Source organism: Pundamilia nyererei, unplaced genomic scaffold, assembly GCF_000239375.1.
Source record: "Pundamilia nyererei isolate P.nyererei 1_Seehausen unplaced genomic scaffold, PunNye1.0 scaffold00082, whole genome shotgun sequence".
Lineage (NCBI taxonomy): Eukaryota > Metazoa > Chordata > Actinopteri > Cichliformes > Cichlidae > Pundamilia > Pundamilia nyererei.
Genome location: NW_005187483.1, coordinates 2217116 through 2238465, shown reverse-complemented (window position 1 = coordinate 2238465; position 21350 = coordinate 2217116). Strand labels below are relative to the sequence as shown.

Here is a 21350-nt window from a genome sequence, read left to right as displayed (position 1 = left end):
AAAACAACAGTGTGAAACTTAATAATAATAATAATAATAATGGATTGGATTTATATAGTGCTTTTCAAGGCACCCAAAGCACTTTACAATGCCACTATTCATTCACTCTCACATTCACACACTGGTGGAGGCAAGCTACGGTTGTAGCCACAGCTGCCCTGGGGCAGACTGACAGAATCATATCGGGCCATCGGCCCCTCTGGCCAACACCAGTAGGCGGTAGGGTAAAGTGTCTTGCCCAAGGACACAACGACCAGGACAGAGAGCCCGGGGATCGAACTTAAGTAAGACTTGTGTTTGTGTTGCTTTCTGGATTTTATACTTATTGAGCTACATATTTATTAATTATGCAGGCTATAAAGTACATAAATGATAAATGGCCTGTATTTGTATAGCGCTTTTACTAGTCCCGCCTAGGGACCCCAAAGTGCTTTACACACCCAGTCATCCACCCATTCACACACTGGTGGAGGCAAGCTACGGTTGTAGCCACAGCTGCCCTGGGGCAGACTGACAGAAGCGAGGCTGCCATATCGCACCATCGACCCTTCTGGCCAACACCAGTAGGCAAGTAGGTGAAGTGTCTTGCCCAAGGACACAACGACCGAGACTGTCCGAGCCGGGGCTCGAACCAGCAACCTTCCGATTACAAGGCGAACTCCTAACTCTTGAGCCACGGTCGTCCCACATAACATCAAAATTCACATATTTTATGTAATGGAAATCTTCAACTATGTGGGCTACAGAAAATAATTAAGTTATAGACGATATTTATATGAAATATATGTATACTTAGTGCATTTGAATCATTTTAACCATATGTAACACCTGCATATGTTTTTTTAAAGGCTTTGATTTTGCCACCCCATTTGATTTCCATGCTACCCTAACAAAATTTCTCTCACTCTGAGTGCTACAGATGTGATGTTTGCTTAGAGAGTGTTGATGGAGAAGTATAAAGAAGGTCAGGAGTTGCATTGTGTCAGTTGTGCATTGTGTGTGTGGAGCCGAGAGAAAGCATAAGGAACTGTAGTCAGGTATACCAGAGAACTACGTGAGGGTGGAGCAGGACATGTATGAAGGCAGTGAGACAGTTTTGAAGGTCTTTGTAATAGTTACAAAGTAGCACAGGAACAGAGCCGGAGGGAGAAAGAGAGCCAGGGACAACAATCATCCACAACTATTTTCAGTTGTGGATGATAAAGGATTCAGAAAGTTTATTCATGCATGCCCATATGACAGAGAATATGCATCTTCTTTTTGTTTTCATATTTTAATTTATATTTAATTGTGTTGTGGTTTGAAGAGTTTTGTGTTGTTTCACTTTAAATTTGTTTAATAAAAGGAAAAAGCTGGAAATTTAAATAGTTAAAAGTTGAAATGTGAATAGCTGGTTTTTGTATTATATGGTTTATTTATTACATTTTATGTGGAGTGAATAAATAAAAGTATTTTTACGGTGGCCCCTAGAGGCAAAGCACGTACAAACTTCAAAACACGTATGAACTCTGAAGGACGTAAAAACTGCTCCAGTGCTCCAGAATGCTAGGCGCAGTGTTGAGCTTTTGTTACCTAGTGGCTACACAAGCCAGCAAGTACCAATGACCTGATTTGGTGTGTGGTAATAACAGGTAAATGAACTTTTTTTTAAAAAATTATTTGAATATATATGAGTGCTTGTGTATAAATACACAAACCATACACATATCGTTAGCTTCATAGCATAAGTGCCTAAGTCATTTTTTGGTCAAATTGAGATTTTTGCCTAACTTTACTCCCCTACCACTGCTGCATCATCCTGTCCGTCTGCCTATGTCATCACAAAAAAATGACTTAGGCACTTATGCTATGAAGCTAACGATATGCTTTCAATTGTGTAATTTAAGTGATCTAGATAGCTCTGTTTTGGACGTTCAGTTAACTCTAGGAATGTGTTTTGGAGTTTGTACGTGCTTTTTGGAGTTTGTATGTGCTTTGTCTCTAGGGGCCACCACATATATTTATATATAAACATATATAAATAAAACCACTTTTTTTTTTTACATTAGTAATTCCTTTTGTGCATAATTTTATATTATTGTTAATAATAAATTAATTAATGCAACAAAACAACCTGAAGAGCCGGTTGGGAGCCGAAAGAGCCGGCTCTTTTTAGTGAGCCAAAACGAAAGAGCCGGTTCTCTAAAAAGATCCGGAAATCCCATCACTAGTGGCCTTTCGCACATGCGTGGTACCGATCGGGTTTCCGGTACGGATCTGGCAGTGACTACAATTTCAGTTGTTTACAACGTTGGAAATTGTAAATTTTTCTGTAAATTAGAAAACTGAAGCAAACATCATTAAGCGGGCGTTTAGCAGCGAGGAACAGAAACAGTCAACATGGTGAGCACTGTGGTTTTTCTCGCCGGTGACGTTGTATCAAAACAAATCGTAGTTGCTCCAGTTTTAGTTAGCTAGCGGCTAGCAACAGGACTACAGCACAGCATAAAGATTCCCTGTCCTGAACAATTAAATTGTCATCTATTTGCTCTGAAGTATACACGTTACCTGAGTTTGACTGACAATCCTGATGTTTGTTCCACAGTTTTCCTTCCATGTGTTTGACCACCAGTTGGCCCGGGGCTTTCAGAACCGCTTCTCCACTCAGTACCGATGCTATTCGGTGTCCATGCTGGCTGGACCCAACGACCGCTCCGATGTTGAGAAAGGAGGCAAAAGTGAGTCTCGTTAAAAGAATGGTCATGTTGGTTCAGACAGTCACTCAGTTCAAGGTTTCTGAACAAAAGATATTGAAGTACAGTATTTTCTCCCATACCACTCGTTCAAATCAAAGTATGTATGGGTGAAGAATTAAATGAAGACCTTAATCTTTGACCTTTGCAAATACAGGATCTGGTGATTCTGTTTTGCTTGTTGGCATAGTTTGGGTCCACTGTTGCTTTTTAGAGTGAAAGGTCACTAGAAACCAATACAGAGTTGCTCTGACTGATCACTTTTATCTTGTGATCAAACATTTTAATCCTGATGGGAGAAAATGAAACTCCCATTCTTAATCCTCAAGAGGGCACTATGAACATGTTGTTTTAGTTCAGTATGCTAGACAGTGCTCTCCACCATCAATATTAAAATATCAAAAAAGGGAATGTGTTTTGGAAGATTGGTGCATCATCAGTCCTCTACATTTCAGAGACTGGGGGAAATGAGTTTCCTTTGTAGGGTGTCTAGGCTCTCATTTAGAGATAAGGTGGGGAACTTAGTCATTGGGAAGGACCTCAGGGTAGGCCTTCTATTTCATCACATCAGTTTAGGCCGTTCATAGAGTTTGATGAGCAATGGTGTGATGTATGGCAGATTTACATGTAGCTAATTTTCTGCATTCACCACTGTATTGTGGGTGTAATCTGTGCCAACATCCACATGGTGTAACCAGCTCCCTTGTCCAAACATACATCCAGTACCGCAAACATATCTGAAGTTATTTAACTATTTATTGCTTTGTGGTACTTGTTAGAAAACACAACTGTAAAAAAATGTCCTCAAAATGTCCAAGTTTATGTTAGTATGTATAAGGTGAAAGTTACATATCATATTTCTTTATATTTATTTTATGAAAACACATATTTTCCTTAAAATAACTGTTATTTTTCTTTTCTTTTCAGTAATAATGCCACCTTCTGCTCTCGACCAGCTCAGTAAGCGCATGTTAATTCAAAACCTTCTTACTAAATGTTCTTTTTACATCCTGTTTTTAGCATTGCTCTATTTTCCTCTGTTCAGGCAGGCTTAACATTACCTATCCAATGCTGTTCAAGCTGACCAACAAGAACTCAGACAGAATGACACACTGTGGTGTCCTGGAGTTTGTGGCAGACGAGGGAATCTGTTACCTGCCTCACTGGGTGAGAAACAGTAATGAGTGTCTCGTATCAGCAGTGGAGGAGCACTTACATATTCTTCTTGTGTGGAAGTGGATAACAATGTTTTAGAAGTATGGGTTTAAAAATTCAAATTTGTTGGTATACTCCAGCTTCCTTCCACAGTGAAAGTATTTGCATGTTAGGTTAATTGGTGATTCTGGTTGTCTGTCTCTGTGTCTTAGCCCTGTGATGGTGACCTGTCTAGAGTGTACCCCGCCTTGCACTCTTTCCCCCATGACCTGATAGATGGATGGAAATAGGAAAAAAAAAAATAAGGCTGGAGTGACATTTGCTGTATTTTGTTCACTGCAGATGATGCAGAATCTCCTGTTAGAGGAAGGCGGTCTTGTTCAAGTGGAAAGTGTTAACCTCATGGTGGCCACTTACTCAAAGTTCCAGCCTCAGAGCCCCGACTTCCTGGACATTACAAACCCCAAGGCAGTGTAAGGAGTACAGGCTGAAATGTTTATTTCAACTTTAAATTTTTATTTTTTTGACACTTCATGTTTTAACATAAGTGGTTAACATTCATTACAGACTGGAGAACGCACTGAGAAACTTTGCATGCTTGACAACTGGTGATGTCATAGCCATTAACTACAACGAAAAGGTGAATCAGTTTCTTTAAGTCATTGTTGGGATTATATGTGACCAAGCCTTGTTCTTGGAGAGTTTCCTGGAAGATTAAACATAAAAATGCCTCTAATGAATGTGGTCATAGATGGCTTTGATCAGGTGTTTATATACTCTGTTACAGCCTACATGCTATATATATATATATATGGTAATCTGTGTGTTTCAGATATATGAGCTGCGAGTCATGGAGACCAAACCAGATAAAGCAGTATCCATCATCGAGTGTGATATGAATGTAAGATCCTGGACTTCACCACAGTCACAGTGAATTGTTCTGTTGCTTTATTCGCTCACGTGCTGTTACTTTGCTGTTCAGGTGGATTTTGATGCTCCCTTGGGTTACAAAGAGCCTGAACGACGGCCTAATCACCAGGATGAACCGACAGTAAGGAGCAAACCATCGTGGTAACTGTACGTTTTCTCCTTTGAACAATGTAATAAAACTGTTTTTCTGACAGGAGGAAGAAACAGATCCCAGCAGTTACGCTGACATGGACACAGGCTTCAGAGTGAGTTCAAGTTAATGTGTACTTACTGCTACTATAAGTACTTGAATAACATAATCTGATTTAATCTCTAATCTGTGCTTTATTTTCAGGCTTTCACCGGTTCTGGTAATCGTTTGGATGGTAAAACTAAAGGGATTGAACCCAGCCCTGCTCCCCTTGCCCCAAGTGACATTAAAAGGTGAAAAGATGTCGAGTTTCTTACACATTCCCATAAAAATAACTCAACTGTTAAGTGGCCTAACAGACAAGCTATTTTTACAGGGAATGTTACACCTTTATTTAACAGCGTATTGCAAATTGATGAGGAGAGGGATGACAGTCAACTCAAACTGCTGTTCAGTATATGAAAGCCCCCAAGCAGGAGCTATTATATCTATTAGGCTATGTTAGATATCTCAGACTTGAGTTGAGACATAGAATGTGACACCTTGAGGCACATGAGTTTGTCACGTGATATATTTAAATAAAGTTCTGAGCAGTTTATGTATTTTTTATGCTTCATAAAAACAGAGAGGAATACTGGATTTATGCTCTAAGGCAACTGGGTACCCTGGTCTTAACCCTGAAGCCTAAAGCCTGAACCATAACAGAATTGTCAGAAAAGTCTTTGCTTACCTTTCTTTTTTTTAAAAAAAAATTGGAGTGGTTATTGAACTTTCTGAATGGTCCACACGGCGTTGCACATCTGTGGTGAGTCTTTGTCTCTACAAAGATGTACTGAACACCAACGAAGTATAAAATATAGCGATGTAACTATACATTGGTGTTTATTTTTTAAAGCTGTGACAGCACACAGCCACACCACGCAGACAATGGTTTTCCAAGCTGTTGTGTGTCTAATGTTTCGTCACACAGAGGGATTCCCAACTATGACTTCAAAATTGGCAGGATTACCTTCATTCGAAACTCCAGACCTCTGCCCAGGAAAATTGTGGATGATGTAAGTAATGCAAACAGTTTTCTTTCCTGGCTATTTTTAAAGTCCTACATTTAGTTCTCAAGCCATATTTTTCAATTTTCTTCTGAATCTTCTCAGGATGATGCCATAAACAGATTCATCGCCTTCTCTGGACAAGGGCAGTCACTACGCAAGAAGGGCCGAAAACCTTGAAGAGTTACAAACGAGGAGCCTGACTCATGTGCACAGAGCTATCTTATTCTTTTCACCTTCAGCAGCAAAGTAAAATATTGGTTTTCAGATGCGTTGGTTTTGCCCCTCTGCCCCTTTTTAAATGGAGGTTTTGCTGTTGATTATAGCGTGTAATTAAAAGTCTGACAGTAATATTTTGCTCAAAAGAATCTGAGCAGCCTAAAATACTGTCTGCTCTAATTTGGTATTCACAAATTCAGAGTGACTGATTTTCTGCCAATATCTTATCAAGAACATGAAAAAATGACAGCAAACATCTTTCTTATATCAGATTGAATGACCTCTGACTCTGCGCAGACCCATCTTTTCCATAATTCTTTTTTTATTTTTACAATCCACTTTAAAATGGCTGTTATCCACAATCCCAGTGTTACTGTAAAATGGGAGCTTTTGGTTTTGATTATACTAAGAAAATTTTTATGTTTGAGGGTTTTTTTCCAGACTTTTAGGATTTTTTTCTTTTGCTTTATTTATCAACAAATAAATTTGTTTTGAAATGAATTACACTCAGACCTATTTTTGAGGTATTATGCTCTTTCTGTGACATCACCTGAGTTGAGTATTTATATATGAAGAAGATGATCATTGGATAAACTATTGGAATTGGTGAGTTTACATAAATGTGTAAAATAATGAATGGTTGAGCTCTCAATCAGCAAAAGTACCTACAAATTCAGATTTGAGAAAACCAACATTTTTATCGTTTCAGAAAAAATATTGTTGCAAATAATATATACTTTTAGTTCCAGTAAAAGCAGAATATCTTTAAACAAACTGTGAATTCACAATGACGTTCTTCAGCCATGCACACATTTTTTCGTTTTGATGCTTTGTATAAGTGATACAGAAATGTGCCAAGAACTTTTGTTGTGAAAAATAAAACCGGAAGGAGTACAGTTGCTAAAGCTGTCGCAGCTAGCGATGGACAGGGCTGTGGGAGAAATCGCATGGAGGGTAATTAAACCAGATATTACGTTATTAATTTCGTTACTGATAACTTTTCCTTAGTTAATTTGATTTGCCTTGTTTATGACAAGACTCAAAATAATTAAAGTCAAATCCTGATGACGTAGGTCGCAAGGTGATTAGCTTTAGATGCTAAACCGCAAATGTACCCTTCTGTACCATCTAGCAAAGTCAGACAAAGAAGATCCGAGGAGGCGACGTATATTTTTTTTGATTCACGAAATGCACTAATATCTGGGCTTGCTGATCAAATCTAAAAACAGCATGTGTGTAGTTGGAAAGTCAAATCAGTCACTGACCAAACTGAGGGTCAGCCCATTCTTGATACGACCGCAGAGAGGCGCTGTTTAAATGTTGAACACTTCAGAGACTCAGGTTAAAACTCACCGGCCATTATATTGGGAACGTCATGCTTGTACTGGGTTGGACTCTCTTTGCCTTCGGACCTGCGTTAATACTTCGTGGCTCAGATTCAACAACGTGTTGAAAACATTCTTTAGAGATTTCCAGTTTGGCACGACAGCATCACACAGTTGCTGCTGACAGAGATGTGAGACGAACATCAATAAACTGCTCACCATAGCAGCCAAATGTTGCTGTAGAAATTTGAACTCATCAGATCAGGCAGTGTTTTTCCAGTGCTCTTTTGCGCTGCATAGGTGAACCTGTGCAAACTGTAGCCTCAGTTTCCTGTTCTTGGGGAGCGGCACTCAGTGTGGTCTTCTGTTGCTTCAAGGTTTGACATGCCGTGAATTTAGAGATGGTCTTCTGCATATCTTGGTGGTACTTTTGATAGTCACTGTTGATTTCCTGTCAGTTCGAGTCAGTGTGGCTATTCTCCTTTGACGTCAACAAGGTATTTTTGCTTAGAGAACTGCCCCTCACTGTATATTTCCTCCTTTTCAGTTGCTGCCAGTTGATTGGCTGATTATTTTATTAATAACAAGTAGTTAGACAGGCGTACCCAACAAAGTGTCTGATGTCAGTCACCAGAATCCCAACAGAAGTTTAAAATTTTATTCTGATTTTTGTTTGCTTTGTCGCCACAGCCACCACGGGCATGTGAAGACTACTGGAGCGAGTTTAGACACTGCAAAAGTTTTAAAAACTGGTTTCACTACTACTACACTTACGGTACCGTGCCATCCTGCCAGCAGTGGAAAGAGGACTACCATAACTGCAGAGATTGGGAGAAACACAGAGGCACCGAGGCTAAGGTGGAACAGCAAGAAATTAAAATTTTAAAGTCCTAAACGGGTGACCTCTGTGATCCGCTCCAGGCTGTATAAATACACTCACTCTGTCTGTCTTGCAGGAGGCGTTGCGGAGAAGTGAGAAAATCAGAGTGGCAGAGCAAAGAAACTTCATTCCAGTGTGGCAGCTGAGGCAGGAGCCTCCTAGAGACTGGCACGTGCCACTGAACCAGGAGAAGCCTCAGGACTCCTGAACATCGAGTTTTGACAACATGCTTAGTTTCAGTTTAAGAGCCTGGACATTCTCGTAATCACGAGATGTCATCAGTTGTATTCAGAGAACTGCTGTATGTAAAATGATATATACAGTATGTCTAACAATGCTGGCAGCAGCTAGTGCTCAGCGATAAGGATTAGCTGTTTTATCAGTAAATATGATCCGTTTCCAGACAGGCGTGTCTCATAGGTATTAATTCTGCAAAGCTTGTGTAAACTTAAGCACAAAGACCGACTGCACTCAGAGAAAATTAGCTCTATATTATCCTTATGTTGACAGAATATATAGTCAGTACAGGTAATCAGTGATCTGCTTCATTCTCCTTGAAAAAGGTGAAGAGCCAGGTGTTTGCATGGTACCTGTAGGCCTATCTGTATTTGTCAGCTGCTCAGCAAATGAATTGACTTTAAGAAAGGTTAATGATGTAGGTATATGGGATGTTTAATCCTACTGAAAAATCGAGATGACAGAATTCAGAGTTGTGTAGCAGTTTTCTGCCTTATAACATGACATGTTCAAAAAGATTCTGAAAACTGGATCAATAAAAAGATTTATTCCATTATTATAGACAAATATTAACGTGACACAAACTCACTGTAACTCTCACACAATGAATGACAATGAAGGAATAAAGACAGTGTGCTTAAAAGCTGCATTTTTGCTTAGTGAATAACAGACACACTAAACTACACACAGCTATTCCTCATTTATCACTGCGTGTAAACTTTAGTGATATCGTTGTATTTCCCATCAGGGGCGTCATAATTGGGTATTGCTGGCGTATATGCGGGACCTTCGTGAACAAAGGGAATAAGAAGCGGGTCAGGCTTCAGCGCTGCCCGGTACAGCTCCTCGGACTCCAGCTTCAGCTCCTCCAGTGCCTCCCTCTGTGCTTCCAAAGCCAGTTCAACAGCTTCCACTTCAGCCATGTGCTGCTTCTGCAAGAACAGCAGACAGATACAACCCACTAAGTGCATGAGATGTAGAGCCGGGGTCAGATGTAACATTTTCCATAAAAGCTTTAGTGACGCAGGTGCGATAGGTAAGTGGTAACCTGTTTGTATCGACACCACTCCTTCAGCAGCAGGGCTCGACCCTCACTTTCTTCAAATGACAGCCTTGGAGCAGTGCGTTCCCTTAGACAGAGAATTATGAACATCAATTTAAAGGACTTAAAAGCCCTATATCCAAGAAAGGTATTCAAATGAGCAATTTAAAAGTTTCAAAGCTGTTTTAATGTCCCAGAGCTTCACTGCAAAAAGACTGATAAGACCAACAACACATCAGATAACAATCATGTCTCAGAACTTCAGCCACCTTTTGCAAAGGCAATTTCTCTGCGAAAATGAGCTGTGGCTGAGGTGGTCGAACTGGTCATCTAGCAAAGCAGGCAAAGAAGTCTGTGATTCCTCCTGCCAGCAAAATGTTCTTGGCAAATTGCCCCTAATGCACCTATTGGAGTGTGTACGAATGATGAAAAATGCTTCGGGGTAGATAAAACTGCATCTGATGGGTTAAATGAGACTTGTAGAATTGTAGTATAGTAGTATTTACATTATCTTGACATAAATAATGTTTGTGTTAACACTCCTGGGGCATTATTGTCAAATCCATTCTTGACCAGTGAGATGTCATGAATAATAAAAATTCAAAAAAAGCACACAATAAGTGCTTTTGACTTTCTTTTTTTTCCATTTGTGTGATCCAACAAAGCTGATTTTAACACATAATATTAAAATAGTTCTTAACTCTGATGTGGAAAACAGAGTTGACATCAGCTCAGATTTTCTTCATTGGCTGTGGAGGACAGCGTTCTCAAAGGATGCCGTGGGCTGAGCCACGACACATTAATTTTACACCTTGGACTTATAGAGCTGCTTGATCTGTTGCCTGTTTATTTAGGAATAAAAACACATTTCTTTTCCCATCCATTAGTCTTAAAAAATGCCTCTGCATGCTTCTGATGATCCATACCTGCCCAGTAGCTTTAGTTCATTTGCTGACAAGAAGAAATTTGAATGTGTGTTATCACACTGAGCACTATACATTAATGTTTCAATACAAATTTGACCTCATTATTTCAAACGACATTTATAAACATAGACTGAAATGAGCTCCACCTTGTTTCATCCAAGCATTTGGTTGGAGTGATGAAGTCCTCTATGGGGATAAGCTCTGGTGGAACTTTCTCCAGTTTCTTCAGCTTCTTTTTCAGACGCTCTCTCAACATCTGTTCCCTTCTCGGGTCCACTTTCTTCTTCTTTTTTGGCTCAGCTCTTGAATAACACAGATCAAACCTCTATGTTAATATATTCAGCCACAAGATAGAGCTTGCTGAGAAATACTGTTAGCACCACGAACCACCATAACATTGGTGGACTAAGTTGTTCAATTTAAAATATTGATGAAATGACAATTGTGGTAAACCTCGGTCATGACTTGGTTTGTGAGCCTGAGCCTGAATCATACCTCAGTGGAGCAGATGTCTTCAGGGTCATCACTGGTGCAAACCAAGGACTCTGTACAAGATGGTGATGTTCTCCGTACAGAGAGCTGCAAAATAGAGTACGGGTCATTTCTCAAGTTCTCATTTCTCTCAAGTTTGTATATTCTTTGAAGAAGACAGTCTTAAGAGTGCTACTTTTTTTTACTCCCAGTAAAAATCTTAACATCTTCATCTCTGCCACCTTCGGCTCAGTCGCCTGTCTTTTTATTGGTGCCACCCTCTAACTACCATCTTGTAAACTTTCCCTTTCACTTCTGTCACAAATCACCCCTGATGCTCATCGCCACTCTGCCTGCACTGTCTTCTTTATCTCTTTTGTGCACTGTCATTTGCTTTGGATATTTAACCCCAGGTATTTAACCATCCACCGTCACAATTTTTGGCTCCTTTCAGCATCACGAGCACAGCTGTCTGCCTCTCACGTGTTCTGTCTTGCTTTTGACTTTCATTTCTCATCTATCAAAGCATACATTCACCTCTCCAGGCTCTCTTTCACCTGCTCTCTACTTTTGGTACAGATCACAATATCGTCTGCAAATATTATGGTCCACAGAGACTACTCACTGACCTAATCTGTCCATCTTCATTGCAAACAAGAAGGGGCACAGAGCAGATCCCTGATGCTGATCCAGGTCCAACCCATCTGTCACTCCTACCGCACACTTCACCACTGCTTCTCTGTCCTCATGCATGTCCTGCACAACCCTCATACTTCTCTTGGCACCCCATCATATGCTTTATCTAGATGCACAAGTGCACAGTTCAACTCCTTCTGACCTTCTCTATACTTCTCCATCAACAGTCTCAAAGCAAACATCGCATCTGTACTCTTTCTCAGCATGAAACCATACTCTCAACAACTGCATCCCTCTGTAGTCACAACAGCTCTGCTCATCACCCTTGTTATTGAAAATCGCTATAAGCACACTTCTTCTCCATTAAAGCACCGAATAACCTTAGCTATATTAGCTCCACGCAGCTAACGCACTTCGTTCACATCGTACATCAATCACTCACCTAGACGGCATGGCCTGCCGCGATAAAACCCTGCAAAGACATCGCGAAAGAGCCAAAGACATGTTTTAATTACGTTTCTGTTTCCTCCTTTAACTCAGTTTTGGGTCCAGGACAACAAAAATTCACATGTCGTCCCCTGGAGTGACAGCCCCCCCACACATGTCGCTGAAAGATGACGTTTCAAACAAGCGGCTGCACACTTCAACGTGCGCACTTTCGCTTATTTAAAAATCCTGGAAATAAAATCAAAGACAGATATTGGATATATTATAATCCGTTAATATATTATTTAATAAAACAATAAGATAAACAGTAAAAAAAATAGTAACATTGCGTTGTGTAGATATTTATGTGTAGATATTTTGTTGAATCTTCATGGAGGAGTAAAACGTTACCGGGCTGCAGTATTTGGGGGAAAGGTCACAGTGGTCCGAGGCTTTTATATCCTCCACGCAGCGAGATATCAGCCTAAAACTTTGATCCGGTCATCGCTGGATTGTTGAGTCTGCGCCATGGCACTTCTCAGAGGTAAACACACACCATTCATTTCATTTCAGCAGTAAGACTGCTGGGACGGGATTTTCTGATGGGGCGTTTGAAAGTATCTGGGTCACACTGCTGTGCACAGCGCTTTAAAAATCTACCTTTTTATTTATTTTATATGCAAAGAAGTCTCGTTTCCACATAATTTAACTGCAATGTAGGCGAAAGGTGACAAGATGGTGGCAGTATTATTTAAACAGCTGCTCCTTGCTGCTATTCAACTCAAAGCTGTAAATATGTATTTGAACATTTAATCAGAAACCTTTCACAACTTTGAGGACACCAGTTTGCTTTTGTTATGCCCACACTTTTTTGGTTTAGAAAATTACAGCTTTCAGCTGTAATATTCATGTGTGCGAATATTATAGCTATAAGTATATGCTATAGCATGTGCTGTGATGCATTTACTTAAGGTGAAACCGTGCTTTAAATCTGTTTTAATTATATGTTTAATAGATTACAAATATACATTTGTGCCTCATACATTAGTTAATTTGCATTATTGTGTTTCCTGATTTTGCTATTCATATTTCTCCATATTATGTGTTTATATATGATCGAGAACAGAACATCAAAAAAGTTGGGTAACAGTATTTAATTTGAGTTATTCGTCATATGGCAATTACATCATGAATATGGAGTAAATGTTTAAAGAAATTATCTATAAGGACTTTGGATTACTGGTCATTGAGCCATTTTATATGCATCATATTAGCAGCTCCCAACATTTTTTTCCCCATCTTACATGCACAGCCATTCAATCACTCCCTTGAGTTATTATTCCGTTTAAACACTAAGTAATTATCCACAAAAGTATTGATAACCAAAGAGTTTCAACAGCTTGTCACTACTGTTGTCTAATGAATCACTTATGCAGTCCTCTTTAATACTTTCTGCTGCAAATTCATTACGTTTAGTTTATGTTTAACTTTTCTGCTTAAACCTATCAATTTAAAAAATGTAAACAAAACGACTAGTCAGAAAAGCTTTATAGTGGATTTATAAATAAATACAGTTTTATTGATTCACAAATCTCTGCGCTCTTCTGTGAGTTTGGTCCAGTGCCCCCATTCAGAGTGGAGGGAACATATTACTCAACATTAAACAGACTCCAGCTGTATGCGTCAGGTGTTACTATAATATTTGCAAACTCGATTCCAGGTCAAAGCATCCTGCGTTTCCTGACACGTAGCAGACATTAGTCGATAGTTCAGTGTCCCTCTAAAACTGAAAAAGGTCCCTCAGTGCAACATTTCAAAATAGAGATCATTCCTATTAAGGTACTGTGAACTTTAAACCAAATTTTTTTTTCCTCTCAAAAATGTTGCTGTGACTTTCAGATAAATTTTTGGCAGATTATCAATCAGGCCCCAAATGCAGAAACAGGGAATTTAAAAAAAGAAAAACAAAGAATTGCCAAAGTAGCTCCTGAAAACCTACTTCAGATTAGAGGACAGGTATGAAATGAAATGGCATCACTATTCCTGGAAGATTTCTCAGATCCTTGTGTGCAGATGGGTCTAAATTCCGAGTTTCAGTTTATTCCAAATTTGAATTCTGTTTAAATTTACTCTTTACTTGCTCTCAGACTGTTAAAACCTCACCCGGGCTCCAGCTGTAGTAAGTAAATATTAGCTTGAATTAATGTTTCAGAGACAGTTTTAGATTTTCTTTCAGCTGCTGCTTCAGAGGCATTTAGTCTGAGAGTAAGTTAAAATGAAAGAAACAGAATTCAAACGTAGGCTTTCTCTAGATACAAATTTGAAATGCACTTAGCAAGTAGGCGACAAATAGGCGAACTGTTTTAGAATCATTCATTACTATAAAACAAATGTTCTACATGCAAGAATAAGTTACCAGCAGCCAACATGAAGAAATAACAAAGTTGCATCTAATAATTTATATTTCTTACTGATCCACATGGAAATGGATCACATCTTGGAGAAGCCCACGGCTCTCCAACGGGAGATTGAGAGACCAGTGTTGGACTGTTAGAACAGCTTTGAAATTCATATGAGTTGTTCGCACTAAAGTAAAAACCACCATCACTTCATGCGGATACCCCTTTGGCGCCAGCTGCGGTCTCAAGGCTGGAGCTGAACAACAACACCTTGATAACGACTGTGTTTAGACTGTTCTTCCCATTCTATGCAAGGCCACCTGGGTTGGCTGGTAGACTGTTTACTTAACCTGGCAGGGCGAAGGACACTGTGTCAGCTGAACTCTGGACACGCACACACATACATATACACTAATGTGCACACACTCATCCCCCTCCCTTTCCAAACGCCTTCGACGCTTGTTCCCTCCTGGGGAACACGGCGGGTCTGAGCCCGCGCTGGAATGGTAGCGCTGGGCAGGATGGCTGCTGTGTTTGCTTCGGATTACTCCTCACCCCCCACCCGACCCTGTGGCTTGCCACGTGCTCCATAATGTTGTGCTGTGGACATTTATGTGCTTTTATGTGCAGAGGAGTTTTTCTGTTTCCTGTTCTCATGCTGTCCTCCCAGGAGCCCAGCATGAGTAGAGGTCTCTTTTTTTCCTCTTGTACTTTCCCATTGTAGTGTATATTTCAGTGTTTTTTCTGTAACACTACTGATCTCCGACCTGTATCCCCATGTGATGTCTGTGTTGTGTGTGTAAGGTCGGGGCGGGGGGTCCCATTTCACTGCAGGGCAACCTGCACGTGGTGAATAAAGCCTTGGTTGATTGATTGATTGATTGAAACAGAAGGACCAGGTTTCAGGAATGATGAGCAGCAAATAGAAACACGGGGAAGACCATGGCTACATGTACTCATCAGAAAACTAAACATCAGAAAATACAAATAACAAATCCATACACAGCAATGAAGCAATAAATCAAAGTCACTGTCAGGAAATAAAAAACAGAAACATTATAGGAGAAAACCTAAACAGGAACTTTAATTTGAATACATCAACAAAGAATTGAAAACAAGAAATCAGACGCAGCTTTATTTCAACACCCTGTAAATCATGTCGCTTTAGTGCTAATTATCCCTTCACAAATCTTCTCTCTCTGTTCGCGCTACAATCTGGCTGTAGCTCAGTGGTGGGTGGTGTTAACTCCAAACTAAAATGCTCTTTTTTCTTAGGTGTATTTATTGTAGCTGCCAAGCGTACTCCATTTGGTACCTATGGTGGAGTACTGAAGGATCACAGTGCAACAGACTTGGCTGAACATGCAGCCAAAGCTGCCCTCGCTGCAGGGGGTGTGGTCCCAGAGCTTGTAAACAGCATCATCATGGGAAATGTCATGCAGGTACTGATCACACATACAACACTGAAAGGATTCATTATAAATGATCTGACTACTATATCTTACATTTTGTTTCTGATCCATTTCCCTACGTTCAGAGCTCAGCTGATGCACCCTACATTGCTCGTCATGTGGGTCTGAGGTGTGGCGTACCCATCCCAGTGCCCGCTCTCACCGTGAACAGACTGTGTGGATCTGGTTTCCAGTCCATCATTAATGGCGCTCAGGTAAGCACTAAACTAACGAAAATAAATCTATCAGACCCATAAAAGAGGAATTAGCCAAAGCAGAAAACAGTGTATTGAATGTTTTCCTATCAACATACAAACAAGGAAATTGATTTTAAAAAGTAATAACAGTGACACTACGAAGACAAACGGGAAAGTGAAGCCAAAATAGCAGAAGAATGGAAAGGTCAGAGTGGAAAACTGCAGTTTCACGTATGTGGACGGAATTTGGGTGGAAAAATGCAAAGTTTTTTTAATTACAGAAAGACATTAAGGTGTAGGAACAAATTGTTGGAGGGTTGGTGGATCATCAGTAGCTTATCATTACCATTTCCTTTGGGAATGTCCAGAACTTCAAAACTATTTTGGAGTGAAATCCACAAACATTTGAGTGCTGGTTGATGTGGTGAGTTAGTGAGATCCTCAGTACAGCACATTCAAACTAAGGAAGAAAATACTTAATGAGAGTACTACTTTTTGCAGGGAAAAGAAGCTCTGCAGCTTCTCTGTAAGGAGAAGAGTGAGTGAGTAAGATAAAGCAAAATGTAAGAGGTGGTTTCACATCAGCCCGGTTTTATGATAACTCCAGGAATCTATAAGTTTCTTACTAGGAGTAGAGATAAGTGAGGTTGGAGGGTGGGGCACTGGTTGTGGACAGGCAGGTAACGCGAGATGGAAAGGAATCCTTGTGGTGAATGCTTGTTTGAAGGTAGCAGGTGAGCAAGCTTAGGGAAGCCCCTTAAATACCAGCCACTGATGAGACTAATGAGCCACTGGTGTGCTCAGAGAGCAGCAGGAACCCGTGCTCTACCCGTAGGGCACAGCCTGCATAACCCATCCAAGACCAGAGAAAGACAGAAATGACCGAAACACAACAACCCAGTGCTGCACTATGACAACTGTAATTCATTGGATGAATTATTTGCCGATTTATTTTCATTCTGTACTGTATCTTCCCAAATAAAAAAGAAGATTACAAGTTTCTGATGTATGTTAGGGGAAAGTAACCGAACTGATATTTTTAAGTCAGCAATATGTGCAAAAGCCACAAAACTATCAGTAAAATGATCATTATGTATTTTACCCTTTTTCTGCTGGTCTAAAAACAAAAAGCCTGTTCCCCTTTGTGTTTGTAGGAGATTTGTCTCAGGGATTCAGAGGTGGTCCTGTGTGGAGGTTCAGAGAGTATGAGCCAGGCTCCCTATGCTGTCCGTAACATACGATTTGGTACGAAGTTTGGCGTCGATCTGAAGGTTGGTAGATCAGATCTGTGAACACTTGATATAAATGTACATCACCATAACTACAATGATTTGGTATTAAACCTGCCTTCATCTGCCTACCAGCTAGAGGATACCTTGTGGGCGGGGCTGACTGACCTGCATATTAAAACCCCGATGGGCATCACAGCAGAAAACCTGGCAGAGAAATACCAGATCACCCGAGAGGACTGTGACAATTACGCACATCAGACTCAACAAAGGTGGAAGGCAGGTAAGGCAGACCCTGTTTTTTGATTTCTTTTCATGGTCTGCCTTTTAATTCACCCTCATACTCAGTTACTGTTTTAAACTCTAAGCTTTTACTGCTTTCTGTTTACAGCTCATGAGGGTGGTTATTTCACAGCAGAAATTGCTCCCATTGAGGTGAAAGCTAAGAAAGGCAAAGTGCCCATGACTCATGATGAGCACCCTCGGCCTCAGACCACTCTGGAACAGATGGCCAAACTACCTCCTGTCTTTAAGAAGGGAGGAACCGTTACTGCTGCTAACGCTTCAGTGAGTTTATGCTAGAGGTGCCGACTGTTCTCAACAATCTGACATGATCGGGTTTTCTTAGTCTAAGTCAGACGGTCCGTGGTCACTGGGAAAAACAGACCACCTTTTCTTTTTATGCATTAGAGTCCCTTATTGCTATTGTGTGATATCACTCCAGGATGTTTTTGTACACTCACACTTAAAATACATTTAAATATAGTTCATTATAAATTTTATCCAACCTCCTCCTCTTTCCTGATTGTACCTATTATTTCTATCCCCAGGGTGTATCTGATGGTGCTGCTGCTTTGGTGATTTCAAGTGAGGATGCTCTGAAGGAACACAAGCTCACTCCTCTGGCCAGAATTGTGGCCTATCACGTGTCAGGCTGTGACCCAAGCATTATGGGAATAGGTTAGCAACACTGCTCTCTTAAAGGTATAATCTGGGCACCTTTGGATTAAAAGTAATGATTACCTAACCTTTCTTTTTACTTTATTTATTTTAGGTCCTGTTCCAGCAATCACGGGAGCACTTAAGAAAGCTGGTCTGACTGTCAAAGACATGGATCTTGTGGAGGTTTGTTCCCATACAGTGAAACAAATACTTACATGCTTTTTTGTCATATACAAAGCAGTAATGCAACAACTTAAAAATACTCCATTATAATTAATTAAGGAAACTGAAAATAATATGTTGGTGAAAGTGCACACAGCTGTTTTTGCCTGCTTCCTTATTGACAAGAGGTCACCAGCACATGTTTGATTTGTGTCCTTCCTGCCGCAGCCACAAAGAGATCTGTGTCTCTTCCTGGGTTTGAACCAGAATCTTTCATTTGTTAGGCAAATATATAAACCACTATTATGAGTAAAATTTACATAACAACAGTTAGGCCCGTATGTATTTGGGCAGTCACATATTCTTTGTAGTTTTGCCTTTGTACAATAGATTTGAAATCAAACCATTAAGTTGTGATTAAATGTTGACATTAGACATTGAGCTATAAAACCCCACATAATCCCACACTTTCAGAGGCTTGAAATTCATTGGACAAACTAACATCATTTATACTAATTATTATTTTTTAATACTCAAATATTACTTTAATAATTTAATATTAATATTTTTTAATACTTGAATACTTGAAAGTTGCTTTTCTAAAATGTAACATAGCAACCAGCCTGTTGTGATTTATGGTGTTTGTGATTTATTTAGGAAGTGAATACTGAGGTGTTTTTGTTGTTTTGCACAGGTCAATGAGGCTTTTGCTTCTCAGTATCTGGCTGTTTCCAAGGCTCTAGGACTCGACCCGGAGAAAAGCAATGTTAACGGTGGAGCTATTGCCATCGGACATCCTCTCGGTGCTTCTGGAGCTCGCATCACTGCTCACCTGGTGCATGAGCTCAGGTAGCGTTGTCATTTAATGGTGCACGGTGTCTTATATAATGAGAAGTGTTCTGCACATTATTTAAAGTGACTTTGAATAATTATTTACTTTCTGACAGGCGGCGAGGAGGCAAGTATGCCATCGGGTCTGCCTGTATTGGCGGTGGTCAGGGTATCGCCATCATCATTGAAAAATGCTGAGAGAAGAACCTGCCAGCTGCTAAGTTTCCTGCAGAAGAATGACCTACACTCAACCACACAGTCCGCTAATTCTAAATAAAATGCAGATGATACATTGTAAAAGGGATATTTTTCCACATTTTCACATCAGAACATGTGCGCTAAATGTTTCATTCTTGAGTTGGCTTGGAAGTCCAGTAAAGACTGAATGCTAATTGCTCACTGACACGCCTGTTCCTGTTTCACATAAGTGCAAAAGACTTTTCAAGCACGTGCCTAAAATTCAGCTCTAATGATGGTACAGTGTGTAGCATATAATAACAGTGAAGTTTGTGGTAGGACAGAGTGAGACTTGATGGAACTGGAATTTGCCTTAATAGCAGAAAGATTGAGAACATGTTAAGTTTTAATGCTAGAAAATTAACTTGGGTTGGCTCCAGCAAAAAATGATTTTGTACTTCTGTGTCAGAGAATCTCAAATTAAAAGAAATAAATAAAAAATGTGTTTTCATGATCAGTCTTTTATTGCAGCTGCAACTTTTTTTCAAGCCCATTTTCCAGCTCTTGAATAAAATATTCTATATGATTTTTTTTTTTGGTTAGTTGGTGTCAAGGGCAATGTTCCCTCTAATTTTTCATGTGTCGAACACACAAACTCCCTGAGCGGTCCCTTAGACCAGTGTGAGCAACAGCATTTACATTTAAGTTAGACTACTTTTAATTAACTGCTTTAGCCCACATACAGTGAAGATTTTAAAAAATCATGTTCATGACCTGTGTAGTATGTTAACACAATTGGAAATAAAAATAACTTGGACTCCAATTTTGAAAATGTGTTTTTTAAAAACAAAAAAAGAAGTTGTACAGCTTTGGGTTTTTTTGTTTTTATAAAGCCCTGACTGGTATTATGAGTATGAGTCTGTGGTCTGGGAGAGAGTCCTGTAACTCTCTGTCTGCAAAATACAGTATATAATGACCAATGTTGGGCAATTAATTATATAGTTACTTCTTCAAAAAAGTAACTGAGTTTTGCAAAAAACAAAGCTTTTTGCAGCTGTTTACCTAAAAATGCAGCCGAGGCGGTTTTTTAAATAAACATTTCACACTATTTACAGAACAATCAGCTGTTCTGCATCACATTTGATGCCACACAAATTATTTGTGCCACTCCAAAAAATAATTTCTGTCCACTATGAGATAAAGGAGAACAACAGCCTGATACCTGCAGGCCTGACAACAGGAGATGTATCACTCCTGTAACACCTGTAACATTCAGCAGTCGCGTCATTGTTCTGACACACAAAACAAAACTATTGACTACACTACACACTAACTACACAAGATTTGCGCTAAACGTTGCAAATCTGTCACATCTCAAAACACCTCTGTCACTCCTAAAACTTCCCCCTCTCCTAAACAACTAAATGCCATGTTGCCATATCATTTTTGGATTGGTCCACATGGTACATGTTGCCACGTTTCCACCAATAGGAAAGGCCGTGGGGCACGGGGGGGTTGTTTTTGCTCACAGGCCCAGAGTGCTTTCCAGCGCTTTCCTTATAAAACGCCTTTTTTACTGTTTCTTCTTGCAGTATAAATATAAACAAGATAGGATTCAGGAAAAAAACCAAACATTGCAAATATTTTTATCATAACTCTGGTTTTACGTTACCTATCAACACAATTTACAAACTGGTATAAAGTCCACACTTTTTCCGTCAGTTGTTCCGTCTGTCCTGCTCACATCTCCAATGGTTGTACACGTTGTCATTAACGTGGCTTCACTCCACATCAGCCACGCCGCTTT

At 39.9% G+C, this 21350-nt stretch overlaps 4 protein-coding genes across 4 annotated transcripts; 3 read left to right on the top strand and 1 right to left on the bottom strand.

The window, feature by feature from the left end:
* The first annotated feature begins 2224 nt into the window (after positions 1 to 2224).
* Positions 2225 to 6678, top strand: ufd1l (ubiquitin recognition factor in ER associated degradation 1). Its single transcript, XM_005738223.1, has 12 exons — positions 2225 to 2382; positions 2585 to 2717; positions 3660 to 3692; positions 3778 to 3899; positions 4230 to 4360; positions 4455 to 4527; positions 4720 to 4788; positions 4870 to 4938; positions 5012 to 5062; positions 5152 to 5240; positions 5918 to 6002; positions 6099 to 6678. The coding sequence occupies exons 1-12, from the start codon at positions 2380 to 2382 to the stop codon at positions 6171 to 6173; spliced, it is 933 nt and encodes a 310-aa protein (XP_005738280.1). The 5' UTR covers positions 2225 to 2379; the 3' UTR covers positions 6174 to 6678.
* Positions 6679 to 7096: 418 nt separating this feature from the next.
* cunh22orf39 (chromosome unknown C22orf39 homolog) lies at positions 7097 to 9297 on the top strand. The gene is made up of 3 exons (XM_005738221.1): positions 7097 to 7166; positions 8228 to 8395; positions 8494 to 9297. Exons 1-3 carry the CDS (start codon positions 7134 to 7136, stop codon positions 8623 to 8625), a joined length of 333 nt encoding a protein of 110 aa, XP_005738278.1. The 5' UTR covers positions 7097 to 7133; the 3' UTR covers positions 8626 to 9297.
* Positions 9187 to 12370, bottom strand: mrpl40 (mitochondrial ribosomal protein L40). Its single transcript, XM_005738222.1, has 5 exons — positions 12172 to 12370; positions 11118 to 11201; positions 10769 to 10924; positions 9703 to 9784; positions 9187 to 9586 (listed from the first exon to the last, which is right to left on the bottom strand). The coding sequence occupies exons 1-5, from the start codon at positions 12231 to 12233 to the stop codon at positions 9359 to 9361; spliced, it is 612 nt and encodes a 203-aa protein (XP_005738279.1). The 5' UTR covers positions 12234 to 12370; the 3' UTR covers positions 9187 to 9358.
* Positions 12371 to 12558: 188 nt separating this feature from the next.
* Positions 12559 to 20060, top strand: acaa2 (acetyl-CoA acyltransferase 2). Its single transcript, XM_005738220.2, has 10 exons — positions 12559 to 12699; positions 15830 to 15996; positions 16092 to 16220; positions 17357 to 17473; positions 17567 to 17714; positions 17823 to 17998; positions 18262 to 18391; positions 18486 to 18556; positions 19230 to 19384; positions 19483 to 20060. Exons 1-10 carry the CDS (start codon positions 12684 to 12686, stop codon positions 19562 to 19564), a joined length of 1191 nt encoding a protein of 396 aa, XP_005738277.1. The 5' UTR covers positions 12559 to 12683; the 3' UTR covers positions 19565 to 20060.
* Positions 20061 to 21350: the final 1290 nt, after the last annotated feature.